The sequence below is a fragment of the Lonchura striata genome, chromosome 5, assembly GCF_050655825.1.
Source record: "Lonchura striata isolate lonStrDom1 chromosome 5, ASM5065582v1, whole genome shotgun sequence".
In the NCBI taxonomy this organism is placed as follows: Eukaryota; Metazoa; Chordata; class Aves; order Passeriformes; family Estrildidae; genus Lonchura; species Lonchura striata.
The window spans coordinates 28,889,369-28,916,033 of record NC_140707.1 but is presented as its reverse complement, the minus strand read 5'-3'; the positions used below and the strand labels follow the sequence as shown (position 1 = coordinate 28,916,033).

At 40.7% G+C, this 26,665-nt stretch overlaps 1 protein-coding gene across 16 annotated transcripts in view; it reads left to right on the top strand.

The window, feature by feature from the left end:
- Window positions 1-26,665, top strand: part of TSPAN4 (tetraspanin 4) — a 430,007-nt gene that overhangs the window by 153,341 nt on the left and 250,001 nt on the right. For 5 of the 16 annotated variants that reach the window (XR_014955983.1, XM_085581598.1, XM_085581602.1 and 2 more), the window contains one exon: window positions 703-768. The exons of 9 other annotated variants lie outside the window; for them this stretch is intronic. Coding sequence is in view for 1 of the 7 variants with exons in the window: in XM_085581602.1 (XP_085437728.1) it covers window positions 762-768 (7 nt within the window). In the remaining 6 variants the exon portion in view is untranslated. Of the gene's footprint in view, window positions 1-702 lie in introns of all 16 variants that reach the window. 2 more of the 16 variants (XR_014955982.1, XM_085581600.1) reach the window with 1 other exon arrangement.

Here is a 26,665-nt window from a genome sequence, read left to right as displayed (position 1 = left end):
TTATATCAGACCATGTAGGCTTGTGGACTTCTGCAGCACAGGTAAATTGAGGATTTTCAAGGTCCATAGTGTGCATAGCGTGAAGTGGAATTGAAGTCCACTGATGTTAATTGATATCAACTTTTGACTTGGTTAATTTCACACCCTAAAAAGGATGGTGTCTCTTAGGAGTTTTTACATTGCTTGATTTTCAGTAATTCTTCTCCTCCTGCTCTTACATCTCCAGTTCTTGGATTGCTCTGGTTTTATGGTGTTTGGGGTTTGGGGTTTGTTTGTTTGTTCCCCCCCCCCCCTTTTAAATGTATTTTCTTTGTTTCTGATGTGTATCTTTGAATCTATGACTTCCGTGTTAATTTATTAGTGGAATTAAGATCTGTTCTATATTGTTAACCTATGTCAATCGAATTAAATGAATAAAATCTCAGTGACTTATGCTAGAAAAATAACTTTTTGTTTCCTTTTCTCCTTTCATTTTATCTGTTAAAACTAAAGTACCTGTTGTTACATGAGCCCCTCAAAATGGCTGTTCTGTCCATGTAGGTTTTTTAATTAAATGGAGCAGGTAGTGTAGTTGTTCGTAGTTTGGCCATAATTTACTCACCAATATAGTCTTTAATTGGACTATTTTGTTTTGTTTTGTTTACTGAATTACTGAGTCAAAACTGGAACAACTTTGCTTTCAACTCTCAAACCGAATTACAGGTTTGGGCCAAGGAGATGCAGCAAGCATAAACCTTCAGCAGTTGGACTGACCCAATTTTATGCATGGTTAGTGATTTTGTTGATTTTGTATTGTTATATATTTAACTCTGCAGAGCTTCCAGGCAAGGTTTGAAGAAGAGTGGGAAGCTTCTTTGTTTTCTTTGTTACTGTAAATATTCACACAGGATGGCTGTATGATTTGGAGGGTACAACTCTTAAGACCATGTTTATTTGCTCATCCTTACAGCATTGTGCACAGCACTGCTGTATAAAGTGTGCAGGAAAAAAATATCAAGCCAAATCTGTTCCTCTGCAGAAATTTCTTATATTGAGTATTTAAAGTGGTTTTTACAGACTAAGGAGAAGAGTTTTTTTTCTGGTGTAAGGCCTTTTGCATAAACTTGGTGAATGAGTGCTGGGGGCATCTGCTTGGGCTGACAGTGAATGTGTTTGATTATGCATATAGTAAGTGTTTGTACTTCATACAAAAGAAATGTGAGTCTCCCAGGTAGCATTTCACCATGGAAATCAGGTAGTGTGAATTGTTATCTCAAGTGTGTTGTCACAGGGAGGTGAGATTTAACCAGAATAGTCACTTCTGCTGTACAGACAAGGAGATGACCTTGTGGAGAAGTGGCACACTGTGGTGCTCCTTTCCTGACACAAAGAAGGGGGAAAGGCTTCCTGTGTCAGTGTAGTACTTGCACACAGACAAGGAGTCTAGACCAGAAGCTGTCAGGTTGTAGATTCTGAGAGATTTAAAAGGATCTTTGTGCCATGAAAAGGCTTTCTACCTGCATGCCTGATGTTAGGAGTGAAGTTGTTGTGGAGAGGAATAATGCTTTGCTTTCCCTGCCAGCGCTTATATTTTTTTAGCTCTTCCTGCTTCTTGCCTCACTGCTGACAAGGAGGCTGGTTTGCCATACTAAACACCTTAGGGCTGACAGGATGGAGAAAACCTACAGGCTCCTTTGACAGCAGTAATCAATAAGAAGTGAAAAAAATCTCACTCTGAAAAGCCCTTTTCCAGCTATAAATGGCAATGGAAGTCCTGAAGGTGAAACTCTGATTTTTAGCCCAAATTGTGAATGCAGAGGATCAGGAATCTGGAACCAGGGAAAAGATTTGCTAATTCAGAGTTTCTTGCTGCTTATCTCTGTGCACTTCAAGCAAGGGGAGAACTGCATTGTGCAAGACAGCCCTCAAAAATGCTTTCCTTAGCCTTCCTTTGCTTATTGCATTCCCCAGCACTTAAATTCATAGAATTGTTAAGGTTAGAAAAGACCTTCATGATCATCTAGTCCAACCATTAACCTGGCACCACCATGTTCACCACTAAACCATGTCACTTGGGGTGTCTTATCCACAGATTTTTTGAGACTTCAGGGATGATGACTGCAGCACTTTCCTAGGCAGCCTATTCCAATGCCTGACCACCCTTTGTGTGAAGAAGTTTTTCCTAATATCTAATCTAAACCTGTCCTGGTGCAACTTTAGGCCATTTCCTCTCATCCTGTCATTTGTTACCTACCACTCACCCCCACCTCTGGGCCCAGCCATCCAGTCAGGTTTTTAGCCAGTGAGTAATGCACCTACCCAAAGCCATGAGCAGCCAGCTTCTCCAGGACAGTGCTGTGGGAAACAGTGTCAAAGGCTTTACTAAAGTCCACATAGACACATCCACAGCCTTTCCATCATCCACTAAACACATAGAAGGAGATCAGTTTGGTCAAGCAGCAGATGAGTTTCACAAACCCATCCTGGCTGGATCTGATCCCCTGGTTCTCCTGTGTGTGCCACATGCTGGCACTCAGGACAATCTGCTCCATGACTTCCCTGGCACCAAGGTCAGGCTGACATGTCTGTCCTTCCCCAAATCCTCCTTCCCACCTTTCTGTAGATGGACATTACAATTGCTGACTTTGGTCATCTGGGAGCCCCCTGGTTCACCAGGACAGCTGGCAGATGGTTGGAAGTGGCTTGGGAAACTCTTCCAGCAGCTCCCTCATTGCCCCTGGGTGGATCCTATCAGGTCCTATAGCCTTGTGTATGTCTAGATGTGTAGCAGGTCACTGATCTGTTCTCCCGAATTATGAGGGCTTTGTTCTGCTCCTCATCTCTGCCTTCCAGCTCAGAGAGCTGGTACCTGAGGATAACTGGCATTATGGAAGACTTGCTGCAAGGGCTTTCATTATTATACTTCAAACTTCTCCAGAGTTCCCACTTGCCTTATGAGAGATGGTGAACTTCTCCAATTCTCTTCAGAGCCACTGGAAAATGAGGAAAACTTAATCAGAACTTGGCAGAAGGAAGGATCAGAATTAGATTTTTAACCTTATAGGTCTGGTTTATTTTTAAAAATAAGTAAGTCATTTCTATAGAAGAAAAAAAGTTTTTTTCTTTCCAAATAGATTTAATTGCCAGCAACTCACATTGAAAATGTCAATAACAACTAGTAATTACAAATGGGGATAGACAGAAATTCCCAGAGCACCTGGTTAATCAAAAAATAGAAGCTGAAGAGTGCAGTATTTTTCATGCTGTATTATGGTGATAATGGCAAGTCATTCAGAAAGCACAATAGAAAAAGTTAGGTCTAGCTGATATATTCTTGTTTTGTGACGCCAAGTAATTGTTAATACGGGCTCTGACTGTCGTCTTTGTTTTGTAGGAAGCAATGCAAGTAAATAAATATGTCTGTATCCCATATTGCTGTTTTACTCACAACTTAGCTGCTTATTTGGTTGATATAGAGTTTTTATTCCCTTTATGTTAGTTGTGCAGCTAGAGAATTCGGTGATAATAAAAACACAGGTCTTGCAGCATGCTCTGTGCTGATACTTCTCAGTGTTTCGTGAAGTATGTGATAATCTCACACTGCAGATATGTGACAGGGAAAGCAGTTTGCCCCCATGGTCACTTGGCTAGTAGGAGAACTGGGATAAGGATCCCTGGCCTTGAGTCTCAGTACAGGGCTCCCTCTGTCTGACCATGCAGCCTCTGCTTTGGTTTTTTCATAGAACTGTTAGTGGTACCATTCCTCGTAAGGATATGGGGAAGGTTTTAGATATTAAGCAGGTATCTTCCTGTCAGCACTAAATTAATTTTAAAGGGGAGATATAAAAATAGTACATCCTTTTGTATTAGTTATCATATGTCCTCTGGAATCATCTTTGCCAAATGCTATTAATGGCTACTCAAGAGATTCATTCTATTATCTTGACTAGCTTATTTCTAAAGTAGTTTGACATTTTATTTGTCTGGCTTATCTGTTGTTGTAGGGAGATAGTGGTTTATTACCCTTTAGAAGGCTGAAATGTTAACCAGGAAATATGGAAGCTCCTTTCATTACTTTTTTACTATGAAATATGAACTCTCAGACTGGAATGTCAGCTCTGCAGTAAAGGAGAATTCTGGCCTTGTGCTCAAGAGGTTTGGATTTGACTACAAACAGTATCCTAGACCCTCTGTGCTAAGATGTTTATTCTTCCATCCTACAAAGCGGTTTTAAGCCCTGCACACCTTACCTCTCAAATGGGAGATGGAGGTTGAGCTTTGTCTTTCTCTGGCACTGCCAAGATCCCAGTGTCTGCAGTCAGCATGAACGAGCCCTGCAGGAAGGGAGTGGCTGGGGTGAAGCTGGTTTCCTGCTCCCAGAGCAGACCTAGCTGTGAACAGTAGGACACATGTAATTTAAAATATTCACTTGCATTGCTGCTGGATATGTACTGTTGACAGTGTGAACTATAATGGTGCTGCAGTATGTGAACACAAACCCCTTTCACCTGGAGGAATTAGAGCTGTTTCATATGGTCTTCTTTTAAGCTGAACTTCTTTCTTCCTCAGCTAGTCCAGATATCCTTGACAGCAGCTGAAATCTCTTAAATTTAATGGCTTTGGGTGATTTTGTATGGCTCTTCTGGTGTCCAGTTCTCTCTGCTTCATGATTTCCTAATTCCATCATCATGTGTGCACGCTCCATTTGGGAATGCAAGATAAATATTTAATTTTATTATGATCTTTGGGAGACACTGTGAATAGGAGGGATTTATTGAGAGGCTAAGAAAAAGCTTGGAGTCTGATAAACAGGGAAAACCAGTTGAGATGGATTTGAAGTCTTCTGTGTGTGAGAGCACTATTTTCCTTTGCATTAGCCTTTTGAGTCAGAGCAGATAAAAAGCATCTGGTTAATAGAAGCCTGGATGAAGACATGTGCTGCTACACTTTTTTTAGGAGTCTGGTAAGGCCTAGGTTTGGCACATAAAAAAAAATCTGTTCTTTTATGAAGGACCTTTCCTCATATTAGAGAAAACTGTAAGGTGAATGAAACAAGTAGAGCAGGCATGTATTATTAAGCAAGTTTTGTGTCAGTGGATGAATACCCACATTTTTAAAAAGAGTCTAAAACTAGAACCTGTGAAAGTAAATTTCTTTGTCTTAACAATGCATCTAAGAAAGCTTTTGCTTTTTGAGGACAAAATAATAGAAAACTTTAGGCCTTCTTATAGCAAAGATAATCATGCTCTTGCTTATTTTAATTACATTGTTTTAAGTAGGTCACCCACATGCTTAAACCTGTGGAAAATTTAGGGAAGCTTAGCAATCTGGTATATGGACAGATTTAGGGGACTTTCTTTTACAGTGCCTGTATTGCTCCAGCATTTTAACATGGACTGCCTGCAGTCAGAGAGAACATCTACTTGTACTTGTTTTTTTAATCTAGACTTGGTGTTAGCACTTCTTTTCTGGGTCATCTGATTTCATTACAGACATGTTCTTTGCAATCAGCTGTCTTGTAGCAGCAGTGATAAAAAGATAAAATCAGGCTTCTGAAAGCAATGCTGACAAGATTGGCTCAGAGTGGGTAAAGAGACTAAAAACAGGAACAACTTCATGTGGTCAGAGATGGTACTGAATATTTGCTTTCTGATTTAGGGTGTATTTAATGGCTAAGAAGAATGAGGCAAAAGTTGCCAACTAAGTTCCTGATTTCTTAAATGCATGGCTCTGTTTTCCAGGTGCTCAGGATGCTGTATATCTCTTTGGTACTGAAAAAAGTCTGACCTTTGGTGTCATTTCATGAGTAGCAGAGCTCCAAGCACATTTCTAACAGCTCTTCCCCTCTTCAGCTGCTTAAGTGGTACACCAGAGCCCCTCTGAAAATTGGAGTAAAGGGCTCTTTTGAAAATATTTGGCTGCAAAGATACAATGTGGAGAGTACTAAAAGGAGCATTTGGGTCTGAACTGGGTTTGTAGCCATTAATAAAATAGTACAAATAGTAGTATAGCTACAAGCTAAATTCCTTGGAGACCCCCAAGAAAAAAGGTCATAAAGGTGGTGCTTTATGGGTATAGTGGGTATAATACATTTGGAAACTGCTAGGGTTTCTGACATGATGGTTTTTCAAGCATCGCAAGTGTTACCAAAGGCAGTTAAGTGGGATTGCAGTACACAGAACTTCTGTTTCAGAAAAAATCTGTTACCTCTGCTTTTTGTGTTTAGTACTGTTATTTTTTTTTCTGCTGAACTCTTCATGAATGGATGTGTAGCAAGAGATCAGTGAGAGAATGCTTTGGATCAGCATTTGTTTGCCCTCTGAAGCTCTGCCAATGTAACCTGGGCAGATTACACTGGTGGGGAATCTTTCCTGGAGTTCAGGAAAAGGGAAGGTAAAAAAGCTCTGTGCTCTGAACAGAGAAGTTTGCACAAGGCACCCTCTATGGTGGAAACAAATCAGGTGGGAAAACAAGCCATGCAAGGTGGTTAGCAGTGCAACTAATTCTTCCTTTCTTCACTATGAAGCCCGTCTTCTTTAAAAGAAAATGGCAGTTATTGGCAGCCCGAACATCTCAGTGGTGTTCTAATTAATGGGGTTTTCTAAGCATGAGATGTGATGTTTTCCTTCTGTTACAATAGCAGATAAGCTCTTCTCCCCCTCAGTTTGACCAGGACTTCACCAGGCACAGAGGAGATGGAACAAAATAGTAAGGAGGCAGAGCCTTTCTTTTTATTTCTTGGCTGTTGGGTGTAGCCTCACAGTGAGGGATAGGAGCTACATGAAAGCCCCGATTCACTGTCTTTTCAATTCAAAGACTTTCATCTATTTAAAGAGATTTGAAACAAACTTCAAACCTGTCTCCTTCAGTTAAGCCCAGGTCAACTTAGAAAAAAGAGATTAATATTATACTGGAGCACACCCTCTCCTCTGCTTGCTTGGTGTTGAGTCCATTGTGTTACAGCTTCATACATTAGCTCCTTGCCTGGTGTCATGGGAGATCTCCCTCTGGTTTCAACCCACAGATTGCTTTGGCTGATTGCTGGAGGTGGAAATGCTGTACTCTATAGCCCTGCCCTGTTTCTCCTCAATGCGGTGGATGTTTTACCTTTTCTGGTTTCTTCTGTAAGATCACAGGTTGTAGTTGAAGTGACCTAAGTAACCAGTAAAGACTTGAAATGAAGTTGAAACTAAATGAACAAAGATGTAGGGGAAGTGAATTGGATTGGAAAGTTTTGACTGTGTGATCAACCAAATCCTAAGATCTGTCTGCTCCTGGACTTTTCCTTAAATAAGCTACTTTAAATTAATTATATAAGTATAATCCCCTATGAGGACATTTGTTCTGGGGTAAGAGTGTCTGTGTAGATATTGAACTCTTGAAATCACTCAAAAGTATTCTGCAGTAACTTCTTTGATTAATTTCTAAGCATATCAGAACCTACAGCAATTACAGCTGGTATTGCTTCTATACCTCACTGCTTGCCTAAAGTAGCTCAGACTGTGCCCAATAATGAGTCAGTTTCGGAGTTGTGGCCCTTCATTTTATTTAAACTAGCAGAAGCAAACATTCTTCTCGATGCTCCATCTAAAAACGTGTTAGCACAGATTGAAACTGCACTGTGTATCTGTGTGCTGACTCCACAAACCTCCCACCCTTTGCCACTATCTCTTTCATAACTGTAGAGTTTAAATGTGGAAACATCTCTAAGTCAGACAAGGATATTTGGCTCAGAAAATGAGAGGAGGAGGTCAGTGCATGCCATGAAGTGATACATGAGGGGATGAGATGTGTCTAATGGAAAAGACTGGAAAAAGGTAAGAGTACTGAAGGAGAGAAAATTAGAAGTAAAGGGAGTGGAAACAGGGAGAGGCTGTATGGTTCTGATGAAATGAAAATGAGTAGTTGTTAATAAACAGGAATTGCTCTGTGGCTTTGGATAGGCTGGACTCCCTGCTTCCCTGGCTTTTCTGCCATGCTGTCCCTGTTCACTTCAGCAGAGAACTTGGCCTTCATCACTCAGAGGTTGCCATCTGCCATAGTCACCCACTGGCCTGTGAATTATTTGTGCTTGTCTAAAGGCATGAGCTGAATGCATGAGCTCTGCTGTCACTCCAGGATTGATGCTGCAGCTCAGCTGAAGGCCAAATGGTAGTCTCAGCCCCCCAAAATGCCCCAAAGCAGCTCTCTCCAAGGTTCCCAAAGAAAGAGTGCAGGCCTCAACTGTGCTGTAGCCAAGGCTGAGGGCAGAGTAGCAATATTTAAAACTGAAAAAAATATAAATGCTGTTCACCTCTGTGGACCTTACAGTTTCATTATTGTTTGGATGAAGTTCACAAAAATTTAGTGTGATAACTCTGCTATTTCTAATATGTTTTTGACTATCTGCAAACATGTGAGTTCATCCTCACCTTTCATTCATGCTAAGGGGGAAGTGTGATACATATATTAGACTATAGCACTGACCAAAATAACCCCGACACTTTGCACCCGGTAGGCAGCTGATAAATGTGATGATCTGTTTCAATGCCACTGTCTCCCTGCAGTCAGTTTAGACACAAATGACAGAAACACAAATACATCCCCAAAACCAAGAAATAGTTACAGTTCATGAACAGCAGAGGGTTAGATTCAAAACTGGGGAAGTTACAGTAGCTTTGTTAAAATTTAATTTATTTATGTTTATGTTATTTTATCAGCATGATTTCACAGCTCTAGTTTAGAGCGTGGTGTTGAGAGTAACTGAGTCAGTAAGGTGGAAGTGGACTCTGCTGTGAGGAGACCAGAGCTGGGAGGGAGAGGTAGCTCTCTTAAATCAGTGTACAGTGAGTAAATATAATGATGTGGAACTACAGCCTTAATAGTGTGCTGCAATTTTATACCAGCTCCTGATATGACTGATAAATTGTAGCTGAAGTTTAAATTAAACACCACCCCCTGCTCTTCATGCTCTCTGTCATAATTATGAAAGCTGCTCTCATCTGATCATGGCCCTAAGAGTTAACAGTATGAGGACACTAAAGGTAGGTTAAGAGTGAGTCATCTACTCCATAGAATGAATTTATAAACTAGTTATGCCAGTGGAATTATCAAAGAAATTTGATGTTCTGGAAGTACTTTTCATAGTCCAAATGCATATTACACTCCTATCAATTTAACAATTTAGGCTTATCTTTTATGAAAGTGTGTTGATGCTGTTTGTAGTGGTTTTGGAAGGTGAAAGGTCTGTTTACAGCTTCAGTCTCATCATATCCTTCTGTTGTTACAGAGCTGTTTATAATTTTGTTTGAGGTTAAATCTATGCAATTCCTTCATATCAACTGAATACTGCTTCTGATGTATAGAGAACAGAGTTTTTTATGTTAATTTTGCCAAATAACTATCTATTGCTATATTGTTTAATAGAAAATTTCTGAAGGACTCAAGAGAGCTTCACAGCATTTTTTAAAATTTTCATAATGTGCAAGTGGAAGATTCTTGGGTTGTCCTGGGTTTGGAGTTTAGGCAGCCCTTTAGTTAGTATTTCTGGACATGTCTGTGGCACAGATTTAGATATTCTTTGCCATTTTGAATTTCTTACTTTTTACTTCAGCGGGTACTAAATCTAATAAGTGCAGACATGTCACTATCAAATTGAAGCAGAGACAGGAAATAGGCATTTGTCATATGGATGAATTTCAACAAGCTTGATTTCATATTGGTTTTTGAAAAGCACCCTGATATGATAAATGACAGCAAATGAAATTCTGTTTAACAGTTACTGACCTCTTTTTTTGGTAACATTCCTGCAGAAGTTGCAGTATTCAAGCCTAAATATAGAAAATAGGCTGCAAGCATATTATGAAGCTCTCCATAGGTATAAAGAGTGTTCTCCAAAATGCTTTGAGTAATAAAATCTTGCTAAGTACGAGTAATTTTGGTATTGTCTAGTTCTGTTACAAATATGAAGGGATAGAAAAATGGAGATTCTCCTAACAGATGTTAGCCATGCCCCTTGATGTACATCTGGCAAGCCCTTGGACTTAAATTTTAATTTCCTCACAGACATTAATGTGCACTGGTTGATCAGTGCTTCTCTGCCCCTTGCCTTGGCAAACACATAACTAATTATGTTTATTGTCTGATCACAATGGGAAATCTCTTTATTGCCATGGTCAACATGAGGTGGCATGCCAGCAAAGCCCAAGGAGGGCAGTAGATCTTACTGGGAGTGACAGAAGATGATGAACAGATTCTTTATTGTGGAGTCTTTAATTTCAGATATCCCTGCTAGTAAGTCTCTCCAGGCATGGGAGAGCTCTCTTACAGTGTCAGGGTTAGAGAGGATAAAGCATGTATAGGAGGGTATAGTTTTTCTCTTCTTACCTAGTGCATGTGGGCAAAGAAATCAGCAAAGGCCATGGAGCTGCCACCTCCTGCTGAACCACCTCCTTTAAAACCTTTGGGGCACATCATTAGATGTATGTTAGCAGAAATACATTTAGTAGTACAAGGATACAGAAAAACATGTTCAGGAAGATCCGTCATTCTGAACAGAGAGAAGTCCAAGCATTCTCTCTGCCTCCTTGCTCTGTGGGAAATCTGTGACAGAGCTAATTGTGACAAAACCAATTTTTTAACCAATTTGATATAATATCGGGAAAAATGTCAAGACACTTTACAGCCTTACTTGTAGTCAAGCAAACATTGAGCAGAACTTTGAATGAGACAGCTTACTCTCTTCATAACATATTTGTATTTATCATGTGCATATACCTATATCTCTATTCCTATAGAAAAGCAGACTGTGGAAACACAATGTTCGTTTCTTACAATCCTTGAATACAGTGGTCCCTCATACTCCTAATAGTTTCTGGATGTATTATTTCTTTTTTTCCCCATTCTCTTTTGTGCCTCTAAGAAAGAGGAGCAAAGGCCAACTTTGGCAGCAGCCACTTTCCTTTTGAGAACCTCTGTTCTTTGCTGCATGTCAGATGGTGTTAGAGAATAGTTTCTAAACCAGATTAATTGGGTTCAAACAAAGTTCCCAAGCTTTGCAGAAGCTGTCAATTTGCGTTTTTATTTTTATTTCTTTTTTTGACACAATCTAGTGTCAAAAAGAGTTCAAAATCCAATATGACAGCATGATGAGAAGGTGTTGTGCCTTCTTTCCAATTTAGAAGAATTTACTTCCAAGTGAGAAGATCTCCAGCATCTCCTAGTGCTGTGAAGAATGCAGCAAGTACAAAGATGCTCTGCAATAAATGTCTCCAGGAGGTCTGGTGAAGCCTGAATCTGGACATTGCAGAGCCAGTTGAGACCCTCCCCAATATGAAAGACCTCATGAGCTGGGACTGTGAGGAGCAAGTATTCTGCTGTTGTATCTAATTTGCTAACAAGAAAACTATGTTTGCTGATTTTTAGTGACTTGTTGCATTACATTTCCTTTCAAATCCTTGTCTCCTGTCCAGTATTAGCTTCCTCTTGGGAAAGCCCTGAGCATGAAAGAAAATACAATTCCAGATAGTATATTCTGGCTGATTAGTTCTCTATCTTGGACACAATTGCAGAGCTGCTGTATTCTGTTATAATATTTATTCCTACCTGTTGCTGGGAGTGGTGTTTCATTCCCTCCCAGGGTGAATCTCCTGTTCATCCCTGTCCACCTACAGTTGTTGGTGTGATGAACCATTTGGGCATAGTTGGGTTCCCTGAAGGAGTAAATGAATAGCTTCCTACAGGTTTTGTCAGTCTCTTGAGTATCCTCCACAATCTAACTGCTCACTTAAGGTAGTCTTGTTCAGTCTGTAGACAGTTTGGAAATCCTTTGGCTTCAGATCTGGATTTCAGAGAAGCTGTGTATGCAATATCTTAACCTTAAACTGTTGTTTAAACTTGTACTTTCCTAACAGAGCACAAACCCAGGTACTTTATGAATGTGGTTGTAGGCTTGAATGCCTACAAAGCACCAGCAGGTGCCAGCTCTTGCACTTGCCCTGCTCAGTACTGCTCAGTATTCTGGATGGCAGAACCTGCCAGGTAGATCTTAAATCTTTAGCTTGGCAACAGAAATACCACACAGTTAACTCACTGCCTGGTGTTTTCTATGCTTGGTCTACTTTTCTGATTTCATTTGAGATTTGGTAATACCAGGTCTGCAAGTGGCAATGACAGCCCCAGGTGTTTGTAGGCATATGGCCAGAGGAGTGTGTTTAAATGCATGGATATATGTGTGCACACTGAATGCTTATGTAATTCCACTGCACTATGAGTTACCATCATCACTGCCAGTGGGCTGCCAGGGTTTTATTTCATTGCACTGACTCTCAAGGTACCCTAAATGAAGGAAAGAATGACAACACCTCGACTCGAAAGCACACATTCTAGAAATTGCTCAGGAGGAAAGTGGTTGACTTGGAAAGTTCAATTTTTAAAGCAATCTTTTTCAGGGTACTGAAAGATAACAAGGGAGGAATCCTGCCCAAAAAATGAGACACAGAATTTAAAAACTGTCAGACAAGTGGCATTGACTTTGAACAAAATGAACACCAGACTCTCTGAGGCTTGAGGTGTCAGTGGAGCCCAAAAATCATATACACATATTTGAATGATGCAGATGAGTAGCCTTTGTATGGCAAGGTTGCTTTTATCTCCTAAAGTAAAATAATGGCATCCATAAAGGTGACTTTGCTACAGGGAGGACTTCCATGCAGTTTAGATGTTGAAACAAATATCTTGAAGATGTGTGGAGTAATGAATTTTAATTGATTGCATTCCTCTTTCCATGGGAAAACTTCCTTCTATATTTTATAGCGTGTTTCACTTCAAATGCTGTTCCTGTTTGAAGGAGATTCAAGTTCAGTTTGAGAAAATAAAAAGTGATGAGTGTTGAGAAAGACATAATGTGTTGAGATAAGCTATTCTGTCTTTTAGTCTTCATGTAGTGCTTTGAGGATTAGAATTAAAAACCACAAGGTTCAGAAAAGTTGATTAAGTTGTTGAGCTAGAACAGGCAGAAATGGTGGTCAAAGTTTGCAAACGTGATAGCAAGTGGGGATTTTTTTTGTTTTGTTTTTAAAGCCTCAGCTGTCCTGCTGCTGTGTTAGATCTATATCAGTTTGGTTAAGCTGACATCCTTATACTTCCCAGCTCGGGAGCTGGGTCTGTGCTGTTTCTGCCAGTTAGAGGATTTTGAAGGAACTGCCAGGCAGGTGCTTTGCAGGGCCACAAGAGGCGAGAGCTGCAGGGGATAGCACACTGCAGGTAAGCTGCAGAATGGCTCCATTCTCTCCCTGCCCGCTGTGTCCACTGGACCTGTTGCTCTTCCTTTGGCCCAGTGATGCTGCTCCCAGCATGGGCTTGGGAGTGAGCATTATTGTGCTAAGTGAAACCATGAGCTGAAGCTGAGTGAACAGTCACAATCTGCCTCAAAAACTTGATGTGTGTGCTAATTCTGCCTGTGACGTTCCTTGAAGATCAGATTTCTACAACAAAATGAGAGAGGTTTACCTATGAACTCCCAGACTTGCCACCGCGTAGCTCCAGCGAGGGCAATGACATGGGTGTTTCCTGGGGATATCCCCACGTGTAGGAATGGAATGGAACCTGGAAGGGGCTGGACTCAGGTGGGGGTTGGCCTCTTCTCCCAGGCAACCAGTGACCAGATAAGAGGGAATGGCCTCAAGCTGTGCCAGGGCAGGTTCAGGTGGGACATTAGGAAGAATTTACTCGCTGAGGTGGTGGCCAGGCATTGGCATGGGCTCCCCAGAGAGGTGATGGAGTCACCATTCCTGGAAGTGTTCAAGGAATAGCTGGAGGCAGCACTTAGTGCTGTCTATGCATAGACTCATAGAATATTCAACCTAGAAGCATAGCATGTTGTGGAGTTGGAATGGACCTTAAAGATTATCTGGTCCCAACCTCCTGTCATGGACAGGAACACTTCCCACTAGATCAGGTTGCTCAAAGTCTTATCCAGCCTGGCTTTGAACACTTCCACGATTGGGGCATCTGTAAGCTCCCTAATCAACCTGGTCCAATGTCTCACCACCCTCATGGTAAAAAATTTCTTCTAATACCAAACCTAAGTTTTCCTTCTTTCAATTTTGAAATTATTTTATTATTACTCCTTGTCCTGTCACCACAGTTCCTGCTGAAAAGTCCCTCTCTGGCTGTTACTAGGCCAAAGGTTGCACTTGATGATCTAGGATGTTTTTTGTTCAATCTTAATGATTCTATCTTTCATGATTTTAAATTACAATAATGCTTTAAAAATTACATTTTACAAGATTAGCTTTTAATTACAAAGTCAAAACAAAGCTGACAAATCCAAGGGGAAAAAAATGTGTTGTTCAGTGGAAATTTATATTATACTTTGATTTTGATACATTCCTCTGTTTTCGGCAGGAAGAAACCTCCCACTCACTATGGAGGAAGATGATTTTCAAGCCCTGTCTTGCAAGTTGGAAATTTAAATGCAGTATCACTGTGGGTGCAGGTGGCACAGAGAAAGTGAAATAGGGCTTAAAATATGGATATAAAAGACCCCTTGTGAAGTAGATCTAAGGTAAAAACTGAGACTCCAGTCCTGTTTGCTGGATTTTCCTTCTGACAGGGATTACACCCTAGCAAATTCATGTTGTGCTGGGTGAAGAACTGGCTGAAGGGCGGAGCTCAAAGGGGTTGTAGTGAGTGGGGCTTCATTTGGCTGGCAGCCATCCACTAGCAGCATTCCTCAGGGTTCAGCTCTATGCTTGTTCAGTTTATTTATTCTGATCTGAATGCAGGATTTGACTGTGCCATTAGCAAATTCACTGGCAATGCCACAGTGGGAGGGGCTGTTAGCTCTCTCGAGGGAGAGGAGGCCTTGCAAGAGGGATATAGATTGGAGCATTGGGCTGTCATTAATGGGATGATACTTGGCAAGTTGAAATTTAGCTGGATGCTGCACCTGGGATCAAGGAATGCTGGGCACAAATACAAATTAGGAGAGGAGTGGCTGGAGAGCAGCAGGGATCTAGGGGTGCTGGTTGGCAGCAGCTCAGCAGGAGTCAGCAGTGGGCCCTGACAGCCCAGAGGTCAAATTCCATCCTGGAGTGCATCAAACACAGCAAAACCAGCCCATCAGAAAGGGGGATCATCCCTGTGTGTTCAGTGTTGGGGCTGCCTCACCTTGAGTACAGCTTGCAGTTCTGGGCCCCACAGTTTAAGAAAGATCCTTGAATGGATCCAGAGGATATGAAACCTGGTAAAAGGGCTGGAAGGCATGTCCTGTGAGGGGCAGCTGAGGACTTTGTGTTTTTCTAGTTTGGAGAAAAGGAGGCTGAGGAGGTCAATGCCCCACAACTGCCAGTGTGTAAGAGGCGTTTGGACAATGGCTTTAGCTGCGTGCTTTGACTTGGTCAGCCCTGAACTGGTCAGGCAGTTGGATCAGATGGTTGTTGTAGCTCCTTTCCAACTCAAATAGTTTGTTCTATATCCTTCAGATGTTATCTCTCTGCTCTTAGAGGCAGTATCAGGAACAGGTAAATCTGAGAGGTGCTTGTTCTTCAGTGCTAACAAGGGCACTGGGAATAGTGTGGGAAAGCAGGGGCTGGACATCAGAAGTTAGATGACAGGAGACTCACCCAGGAGTGATTGGGGGTCGGAGTTTTGCTTGTGGACCACAAAATCGTCTCTTTTTTATTAAATGGATGTGGTTAGTGTGTGACAACTGTGACATTGTTTTGTGAAATATAGCCTTTAGACCTCTTTCTGAATGGATAAAAAAATACTTGTCTTGATTTATAGAGGAAAAAGTTCTTAAGCTGTAGGTGACAGTAGCAATGAAAATGTCAGGCTCTGTGTGTGTAATACATAATACTGTGCTGTGTTTTCACTATATTTAATTGTTATGGGAAAATACCAGGACTTTGGCTCTTCTGATTACTTATTTTGAATGTAGCCTTTCTCAAGATAGAGTTTCACATTCCTAGGGAGCAAAGTACAGCCATCTGAATAGCTGCAACCTTTGGCCTTCCTCTTCAGAAGTCAGTAGGATTTGATCATCTCCTATGGGAGAATGATAAAACCTAAAGAAGATGTACAAAAGGAGAATTGTCAGTGGAAGCTTTTTTTTTTTCATCAGCTATCCCAAGCTATCTGCTGGAAAGCTCTTCTCTCTTTTTGATTGCAAGGGATGTCATTAATTTTCATCCAAAATATATTTTGTTCTGCCCAAATATTTTTTTCCTTCTGCTTTTACTCTTTAAAAAAAAAATCCAAAGATTGAAAGGAACACAGGAACAACTGCAAGAATATTTTACTGAGGAAGGATAATTGTGGCACTCCTAAGTGTCACATGGATTGCATGGATGACTTTTGCAGAGCATGTCTTCACTCTTCAGCCCCTTCTTAATTATGACTGAGGGAAATACTGCTGAATGCCTTTATTCTTTTTTTTTGCCCATTGTCCTGCTTTTAGCTGCAATAGTTACTTTTCCTCATGGTACCTGGCACAGTGCTGTGTTTTGGGTTTAGTATGAGAATAATGGTGATAACACTGATATTTTAGTTGTCACTATGTAGTGCTTACTCTAAATGAAGAACTTTTCAGTTTCCCATGCTCTGCCAGCAAGAAGGTGCACAAGAAACTGGGAAGGACCATGGCCAGGACAGCTGATCCAAACTGGCCAGAGGGATGTTCCATGCCATGTCAGGCTCAGGATGTAAACTGGGGGGAGTTGGCCTGGAGCCACTGAACACTGCTGAGGGATGGGCTGGGCATTGGTCAGTGGGGGGATGAAGTGCTGTGCATCACTTGCATTTCATGTGGCTTTTAATTCTTCTCTTTCTCCTTTCCATTACAATTATTGTTATTGCTATTGGCATTAGTATGATTATCATATTTTGCTTTGTTTCAGTGATTGAAATGTTCTTCTCTCAACCCAAGAGTTCTGATTTTTTTTCTGCTTCTCTTCCCAGTTCCATCAGGGTAGTGGGAGTGTGGGAGTGACAGGCAGCTGTGGGCTACATGGTTGCCTGCTGGGGTTGAACCATGGCACCTGTATATTCACAGATGATGAACAGCCCCAAATTTGTTTTCCCTGGGATGAAGTCTCCCTGTTCTTCAGCAAGAATGAGGTGGTTTATGTTAATCAGGTCATTACGAGAACTTGCATTAGGCTAATAGAAGATCATGGAATTGGATTAACACTTGGACAGTTTTATTACTGGAATTGCAGAGCTGAATGCTCAACAGAGGGATGAGATCATCCTGGTCTTGCATTCTGCCTCAGCACACAATCAGAGATGGCAGAGCACTGTCAAGAACAGGGGGAACTGCAAATGGATGTGCCAGAATATCATCATAGCCAAGACATGATGCCTATGTAGGAACAGGCAAATGACAAAAATATCACCAGTACATAATAGTGATTTTTTTTGGAGTCAGTTCTGACTCTCATCTGCTGACCTCCGGGACGTTGAACCCATTAATGGATAGCAAGTTACATCCAGCTGACTACTAACATTGCTGCTTTCATTTGTGATTTTCCCTGGTTGTCTTACATGGCTCTATAACTGCAGTAGGATGTCTGGTCCAGCTGTTCTATATTTTTCTATAAGGTAGTGTGCAGTGTTACCATTAAATCTGATTTATTCAGTTTTTTATTTTTAATTTTAGTATTAAACCACTGATTGAACCACTGGTTCAGTTCTGCTTGTTTGCTAAACCCTGTTACAATACAGGAGCTGAGTTCTAATGAGAAATTTGGCTGAGATAATTTGGGCACCTTTCACCAGGAGTAAAATATTGGTTTGAAATAAAATTTCTGTCTCAGGCTGCCATGGGTCAGTCATTGTAAAGACAGTTTAAAAATAATGAAAACGTTCTCACTGGATAAAAGTTTTGGATGAGGTATATGAATTATAAATGTTAATGATGGATTTGCAAAGTCACAATCAGATTTATGAAGATACTTTAGCATGTAAAGGTGCAGGTAGATGTTTTATGGAAATAAACTTAAATGTCATTGAGGGCATCAAAGATGAGATTTTTTTTAAGCTATTTTGGCACTTTGCCTGAATCTTTTTAATGAGACCCAGTTTGCTAAGGGAAAAGGAAGTAGAGCTTTTGAAAGTTGAAGTCTGCAAAGTGTTTGAAACTGTTCTTGAAGAATGGAGAGATCTATTACTGCTGTACTTGTTTCTGAAAATTGTACATTTAAGGCACTTCTGTAAAAGGCAAAGAGAAAGTTGTATCATGTTAGAATTGCAGGAGCAAGTTTAAGACCAGTGAGAAAACTTGCTTTGAGGTAGTGAGGGTAGTGATAAGATCTGCCAAGCTGGGAAATAGATAAGATTTCCTATTTCTTTGCCTAAAACAAATGTTTGGATTTATTATCATTTTATTGATTAGCTGAAAAATGGGAGACTTCTCTCTTTTGTAATTTCAACTCAAACGATGCACTGCAGCCTCTGAATAGAAAGTAGAAAAACAGAAAAGAGATTTAAAAATGAAGTAATTTCCAGATAGCCCCATATAAGCACTAGAACAGAAATAAAGAAGATTTTATAGTTTCACAGTAGCATCAAGCAATGAAAATCAATCAATATGAACCAGGTTTATAGTATTAAAACCCATCAGCTCATAGTTGGAAGTAAAACAGGTGCAGCATTCAAAGCAAGGAAAGCAGATGGAAAAAAATGAGCAGATTAATGGGAATATTTAAATACACGTGTGTCCATTTGTGATCCTTTATCACAAGAGAGAATCCATTAAATTAAGTTTAGTTTGTTCACCAAAGACCAATTATATATGTTGCACAGTGGGAATGTGTGCTAGATTGACCCTGGCGAGCAACTGAACACCCACTGGCCAATTGCTCACTGCCTGCAGCCCCTCTCCTGTGGGATGGGGAATTGAATTGGGAGAGAAAAAATGAGGAAACATCAGTTTGAGTGAAGCAAAGCTTTGTGTGCAAGCAGAGAAACCAGGAGCTCCCTCCCATCAGTAGGCAGATGTTTAGTCCCTCCCTGTAGGCAGGCAAAATGCTTACTTGGGAAGGCAAATGCTGTAACAGCAAGCAACCCTCCTTCTTCCTCCTTTCCCTGTACTTCTATTGCTGACCACAACCCCATGGGCTGTGGGGTATCCCTTTGGTCACTTGGGGTCATCTGTCCTGGCTGTGTCCCCTCCTGACTTCCTGCCCAGTGCTCAGGGTGGCATTGCCACTGAAGAGTGATTTTGCCTGGTTTTCCTCCCGTGTAGATGCTGCTGGAATTACTGTGCCTAGTGGCAACTAGAAGAAGGTGCTGCTGGTGACTACAACTGCTGAAAGTTTCTGGAGTTCCTTGGCATTTTTCACTTGGCCATTTTGCCAGAATTCACAGTTTTCTTGGATTGACTGTATTCCATAATAAGTCCATCAAGACATGTATCTCTCTGTTCACAAGCTGGAGTTGTGTTGCCATTTTCCACTGCTGGAGAGGCTTGATTTTTGTTGCTAATTTATTTTTGCTGACTGAAGTTTTGGAGTACTGTTAGAGCTCAGTTCCCAGGGTGTACTTTGCTCATGTGGGATGGCATCTTCATCCCTTCAGCTATGGCCGAGGCCCTCTGTCTGACTTTAGCTGAACCCATTTCAATTGCACCCAGGGAATCTAAATCCTCAGCTTCCTTGTTGTTTTCATGTGGACATGATGAATTCCACATGCATGTGAATCTCATGTTTTGGAACAGCTTAATTTTTGGGGTTGCAAAGTTGCCTTGTCTTTCCAGTGGTGCTTAAATCAGAGGTGGACACTCAGTGGGCTGGGTAGTTTTGTTTCCAATGCCCAGGCTGTGATTTCAGTCAAAGTGCATGAATTTAGGCTTTTGAATCAGTTTTGCAGATGTGCAGGAGGCAGCTTCGTGAGTTACATGTTGACATTGCATTTAAATGAGGCACTTGTTAATTTTTCCAACTCTAATGGTTCCTTTGGTTCTAAGTATTTTTATTTTTATTTCTTTGAAATTAGTGACTCTGTTATATATCTCTATTTTAACTTGAGTGGATGTCTGTGTCTACCTTTAGTTTATTTAGTCCTGAAAATTATTATTTTAGAATGATAAAAGCATGTAATAAAGAGTGATTATTTATAACTGGTACAGAGTATCTCTGAGAAGACCAGAAATATGGAACTCTTGAGAGCTGAGAACTATTTTATACCATAAACTTACCAATGTCTTATACCTGCCTACTTTTTTAATGGAGGCAATCCGTTTTTAAAGTTTTAGAGATGTGTTTAAAGTTGCTATTTCAGTCTACATTTTCATATTTTCCTTTGCCTGAAGCAGCTGATATCCCCTGAATCCTGAGCAGGCTATTTGTGTGTGAAGAAGCATTATGGCTCTGCCTGTGTAAACAGAATTTGAGTTGCTTTTGAATGCCCAAGCAGAGCCAGAGTTAGGTAAATAAACTAAGTACATTAATTGCTCCTACATCCCTTGAGTGCCTCCACTTTGTAGGTTTTACAGTAATGTTAATATATTGTAATCCATTATTATTTGCAAAATTAAAATTTTCTTTCTTTGCCTGCATCTGCCACTGTTAATTCAGAAGCTCTAATAAATGCATTAAGAGAGGGAAGTAATAAGCAAAAGAAAGCCCCTCTGGGAATGTATAATTTTACTCTTTATGCTGTGTTGGAAGAAAATAAGCAGTGTAAACATGCAAAGTTAGCACGCTGCTAAAGTGAGACTACAAAGGAAAGTTGTAAACCCCTTCTGTGGCTGTTGCACTTGCATTTGTTATAAAAATAGGATGAGACTTAGTAAGTGCAGTGATGTGCTGAAAGCAAGTGTCAGACTTGCATCAAAGGATGGGCCTGTGGAGATAGAAGCTGTGAGCAGTCTCATGCATTGGGATGGGAAGATAACCATTGGGGCACGCTGGATATGTAATTTTTATCAGGGAAAACAATAAACCATCAGAAAGCTGAGATTCATAAAGGAAAGAGGGAAAATCACAGAAGGACCTCTATGTGGACACAGCATAACAGTAAGAATAAAGGTGGTTGAATGGGGAGATGAAGCTTGTCAAAGTGAACTGTTTTGGTTTGAAAACAATTGCCTTACTGCCTTTTGGGAGCTTGCTGATACTAAACGTGCATTTCTCCTATTAATTTGAAGTGCCAGAGGGCAGCAGGAGATGTCAGATATGGATGTTTGGTTTAGCCATTGTATGACTTCAGAGGTGACATGAGATAACCCATGACAAGCTGAGCAGCTGGGATAAGTCAGAGATTCACAGAGATTCAAGCAAACTAAAGGAAGAAATTAGGATTGGATCAAGATGGTGGAAAAGAGGAAAAGAAACTGAACAGAGAGTAGATGTTTTAGGAAACCCTTAAATTGAAAGGGTTTATTGCAAGGCTGGGCTCAGGCAGAAATAGGAAAAGTTGAGCAGCGTGTGTGTGGCAGAAGAATCAAATGTACTTAATTCCTTTTGGTAGCATTGTACTGTATCCTGCAGGGGCTTCCATGGAGCTTCGGGGGAGATGGTGGGTTCAGCATCTCCCTGCAGGTGACACACCTGGAGGCTGTGACCTCCTCCTCAGCCTGGCTGCCAGCAGCCAGGCCTCACAGGGATTCTGCTGTCCCCTCTGCCTGGGGAGCAGCTGCAGGAGCCCTTGCTGAAGCACAGGCTCTGTAGGGCAGCTAAATTACAACCCTGGGGATAGGAAGTGAGCCTTTCCCAGTGGGTAGGATGTGACAAATGTCCTGTTGTTTCAATGAGATAATCTTCTCCCATTAGTCTAATCACTGTAATTAGTCAAGCTGTCCTCCCTGGTGATGTCCCCTGGGATGTGTGTTTTGAATTTTTCCTCCTGTTAGTGCCTGGAGGGTGCTGGTTTTGGCAGTAAAGAAGAGCAGTGCTGTTGTTATCCACCCCAAGAAGAGAAATCTGAGCAAAAGGGGCAGTTTCAGAGTATGACTTTGAATAGCCACAGTAAAAGGATGTGATGTGATGATTTTTGGCGAGGTGTGTGGGTGAAGGTTAGGAAAGGAACAAGCTCATAGTGGTGAACGAGATGTACGTATTTGTATGGTGGCAAGGAAGCCTCTGTTGGGATATTTGTCTCATGGTTTCTGCCCTAAGCATACATTCTGGTGGAAAGACTGTCAGTCTACAGCTGTTAGGTACTTCCAGTCCAGAAACAGGCATGTTCAATAATATGGTTTTTATGCAGACATAAAGCAATTGCAGTAAAACAAAGGAGGTTCTTTAATTTCATGAGGCTTAAAAATGTGTATGGTCCACAAGGCCACACAAATCCCTCTTGATTTTCTAATGTGCAGCAGCATTGGGATTTGCAGAATAAATGGAGCTAATCATTTCTAGGAGCTGGTCTGATCCATTGCTTGAGAAGCTCAGAGCTTGGGCTTGTTCCCCTGAGTCATTTGTAACTCCTTTCTTCTGTCTTAAAATGTTAATATGCAGAGCTGTGGAACTTCATGGCTTTTGTAAAGCTTTGTGAATTGCTGCAGTGAAAGATTGTCCTCCATAAAGTGTACGGTGTTATTCCTAGACTCCTGTGGGGTAGAGTACACTCCTTTTGTGTGTGTTGGACTGAAGGGCTGAATAGCAATTGTTGAAGCTTTGAATATTTGCAATGAATTATGGAAGAATAGATAACTTTCCATTAATGTAGGTAAGAAACAGACATGCATATAAGTGAACATAAATGTGTATTTGCCAGGCTTTCAGGGAATATAAAAATTGCTATTAAAGTAGAACAAAACAGCTTTAACATTAAGTAGAGCTTCTGAGTAGGAATAGGATAAATATTAGACTGTAAGTAACTGCAAAGCCCCCCAAAAAGCAGGGCTATAGAAATATGCACGTGCCTTTCCACTCATGTCCCACGTTCATTTAAAAGCATCAAATGCTGTGAATCTGCTATCAGCGACATCTGTTTCCTGAGTTCTGTTTAGGAGATGCTGATCTACATTTAGTTATGTTATTGTCTCATATCCAGAAACATCACATTTTGGCTGCTTTGAAGAGTGTATCAGCAATGCTTCTTATTCCAGAGAGGTACCGCATCCTTCTGTAGCTTCTTTGCCCCTCCCAGGCTTGTACAAATGATACAAAATGTTTCTTCCAAGTTCAACAACTACGCTTGTTTATGTGCAGACTGAAAATTTTAGTAGGCAGAGGAAGTGCTTTTAAACTGAAGCTCTGATTTTTAAAAGCAGCTGCAAAAATGTCTCCCAATGATTTCTTAGTTTAGCCAGGAAAAAAGAAATATATTCTCATCCTTTTAGTGTGTTATAAAAGTTTATACTAACATAATTCTAATGCAATCAGTAACAATGCAGAGCTGTAAAATAAGTATAACACGATGGAAGCAAGCATAATGGTCCTACTTACCAACCCAGAGCTAAACTTTCAGTGTGAGCATGAAGTTTGGTATTTTTAGTCCATCAATAACACTATTTTGTATCTAAAACTTTTAACATTAGAGTAGTATAAAACCGCTGATTCCTTTGCATATCATTAGCATTGTAGAGATCTACTGCTGGTGTCTGGCTGATGGATTAGACACTTTCCGATCATCATTACATCTCTGCTGTTGCTGGTGCTGTCTGTATCTGTAAGAGTAATTCTGGCAATAAGCATTAAGCGATATCATCACTCTTCCAGATAGTCTCTGGAGAAGCCACGCAATGATCTCATGTCTAAGCAGTCCTTTAATCCCAGATGTATCTTTTAATGTCCTGATTTACATGTGTTTCTGCAATAGTGTGAGGAATCACATTCTACCCCGAAGCTTAACGGTGTTTTTCCTTGGGCTGTCAATTTTTCAAATTTAGCAGTAGTAGTCCATACTTTTCAAGAAAAATTGTATTTTTTAGATTGAAGTCCATGTAAACACATACATATAATACATAAGTATGTTAGAATTAGATTTTTTTAATTTGGCTAGTTTTCTCATACCCATGTCCCAGTCCTAAAAAAAGCTTAGATGAGATTATGTCAGGAAGGATTCTTGGATTGAGTTTTGTTTTGATTTGTTTGCTTGCTTGTTTATTAGAACTTTCCTATGCTAGTAGCAGCCTTAATTCAGTTGCATTTCAATTGCTAGAAATGCTTTTGCTGAAATAATTGACTTCTTTTTTTTTAACCTAGCAGACTAATATAAATCATACCAACAAAAGACAATGTCATTGCTATAGGCTGTGCCTGTGATAGCATTAACTGCTTTAGTTGTGCCAAGACGGGTTGTACTTGCATAATGATAGCAGCAAGCCATTTCTGAAGCAGACCTTGCCTGAGGCACATGCTTAACTTTACATAATGCAAATAATTTCACTGATTTCTGAAATTATTTATAAGACAAAATCTTGGCCCCCTTATTCCACAGACTTCAGTGGAGCTAAAAGCCACCCACAGGGCATAAAACATTTTCAACTCTGGACTAGAGCTGATAGAATCCCTGGGGCTGCAACAGAATTGATCTTTTGATATTGAAGAAGAGATGAGACTTGTGGGTGAACCGTGGAAAACTCAAGAACTGTAGATGTAACTTATTATTCATGTGAAAGAGAGAAGGGAATGAGCAGAGGCTTGCATAAAAGTAATAACATTGCCAAAGGGATGGTCTGGGAAAATGGCCTTTAAAGCAGTATTTTGGATAAATAACTGTGGAACAAGATTGAATCTGTCAAGAGAGTTTTATCTCTGCAGATGACAGGATGCTATGGATGGCCTATTAACAACACTATGAGGAAACCATCTGCCAGGCTAAGGTAGAGCTTAGATACAAAATTCAAGAATCAAGAGCAAACTCCAAGATGAAGATGTTATTCAAGTTATGGGCTGATGCAATAGAAAGATGGTTATTGTTCAGAAGTCGTAACAAAAGAAGATAATGGGCAGGAGAGTCTTTGGAAGAAAATTAAAATGTCTGCTTTAGTAATTATGAGTTTGTAGTAATTGCTAAACACACACATGTGGGAAAAGAAGCTGAGATTTCCATTTGAACGGAAGGTGTGGTGTTTTGGAAGTCATCAGGCAAGCTGAAATTGTGTTTGCAAATGAGAAGAAATGTGGTAGGGAAAGAGAAGGAACAGAAAGGACAGAGGCTACTGAAACTACAAAAGGAAACTGAGGTGTGAAGCACAAGGAGAGTCCAGCAGAGGACACACTGAGGTAACACTCAGGGAACCAGGAGGATGGAGAGAATGCTGTCTCTGAAGATGTGGAAAGAAACAGCACAACAGCAGGAGCACAAGGAAAACTACTGAAGTGCCTAAGAGGCTGTGGAGTTACTGTTAAAATATTTCCCATTAACTGTAAGAGCATAAAGCAGATGTTTATAGACTGGCTTTTTTGGAAAGGAATTCTAAATTATTACTGTGGTCTTGTCAGAGTGGCTGATGTGTTTTGGCATGAGTTTTTCAAAATGGGTAGGACCAAAACGGATTTGAAATTTATTTGTATTGTGAAGGGAAGGGTACAAGGAGAGAAGGCTGCAAGGGAGATCTGAGATCAAGGAGATCACCTTCATAAACAGAGTTAGTTACAGCAGGAGACCTTTTGCATACGATCATCGATGAATGATCCCTTGAACAAGAAAATTAATGACCTCATCTGTGACTGAGACAGTCACATTGGACCAATCATGTAACTCCGTGATCTACAATGTACGTTTAAGAATTTGGCCCTTTAAGTTTGACTACTTTTCATGATCTGTTTGAGTCAATGTATTCCCAGCTCTGGGTGCATTTAAAAGTTGTTTATTCTGGCATATGGAAGGCATGATGGACATGTGTGTGAAACCCTGAGGGCTAAAGCAGGGTGAGAGCAGTGTCTTTCTGATGTCATGCATCAAATATTGCATGGGACAGACTGAGCTGCTGCAAATGCCTCATGAAGCTCTTAACCATCCAGGAATTATTCCATGCTTTTCTGGTATGAGGCATGTGTTCGTGCCTCAGCTGAGAATGTTTGTCCTGTGCTCAGGAGACACAGGGCCCTGGTTTTCCTCAGCCAGTCTTGCACTCCCTTCTGTAGTATCACTGGTACAAGTTAGTGCACTTATTTTGCTGCTGTGATCCATTTTAAAGTATATTTTGAGTAGATTTAACTAAAATTTTCATCACCTCTTAATACAGTCAGCTGGCTGTGTTCAGATGGGCCAACTGAGGCATTGCTTTGATACAGACATGGACAGTGGCTTGTTGAATGGTGGTGTAATGTGAGTGGATTCAGCTAATTAGCACCTGTGTTTCTGTTCCTTTTTACTTTGTCCTAATGAATGCTTTAATGGGCTGTCCCTGAGGACAAGTCCATAGCAAGTGTTTCCTGCCCATAAACACCTGTGGAAATGCAGTGACAGCATTCAGCTCTTGCTCAGCACCTGTGAGCAGGAGTGGGACTTTAGCTTGTGCTTTGAGTGCAGTGTGCTGTGGATAGCAGAAACCCTTATCTTGCACTTCCATATTGCTGCATGGAACAAAGGCTGGTGTAACAACAAACCCACCCCCTCCCTCCGTGAATATTTTGTTTTGCCTGTCTCTTCATGAGCACTAATTTGCAGTGAGATGTGCAACAGTGAGACAACCCAAGGCTGACAAAAGAGAGCTTTGTTGCTTTCTGCTAGCTTAAAGGGTGACTAGGAGAGACTTCTTGATGCACTTGCCATCACTGTCCAGACCTTTTCTAAGTTTTATCTTCTC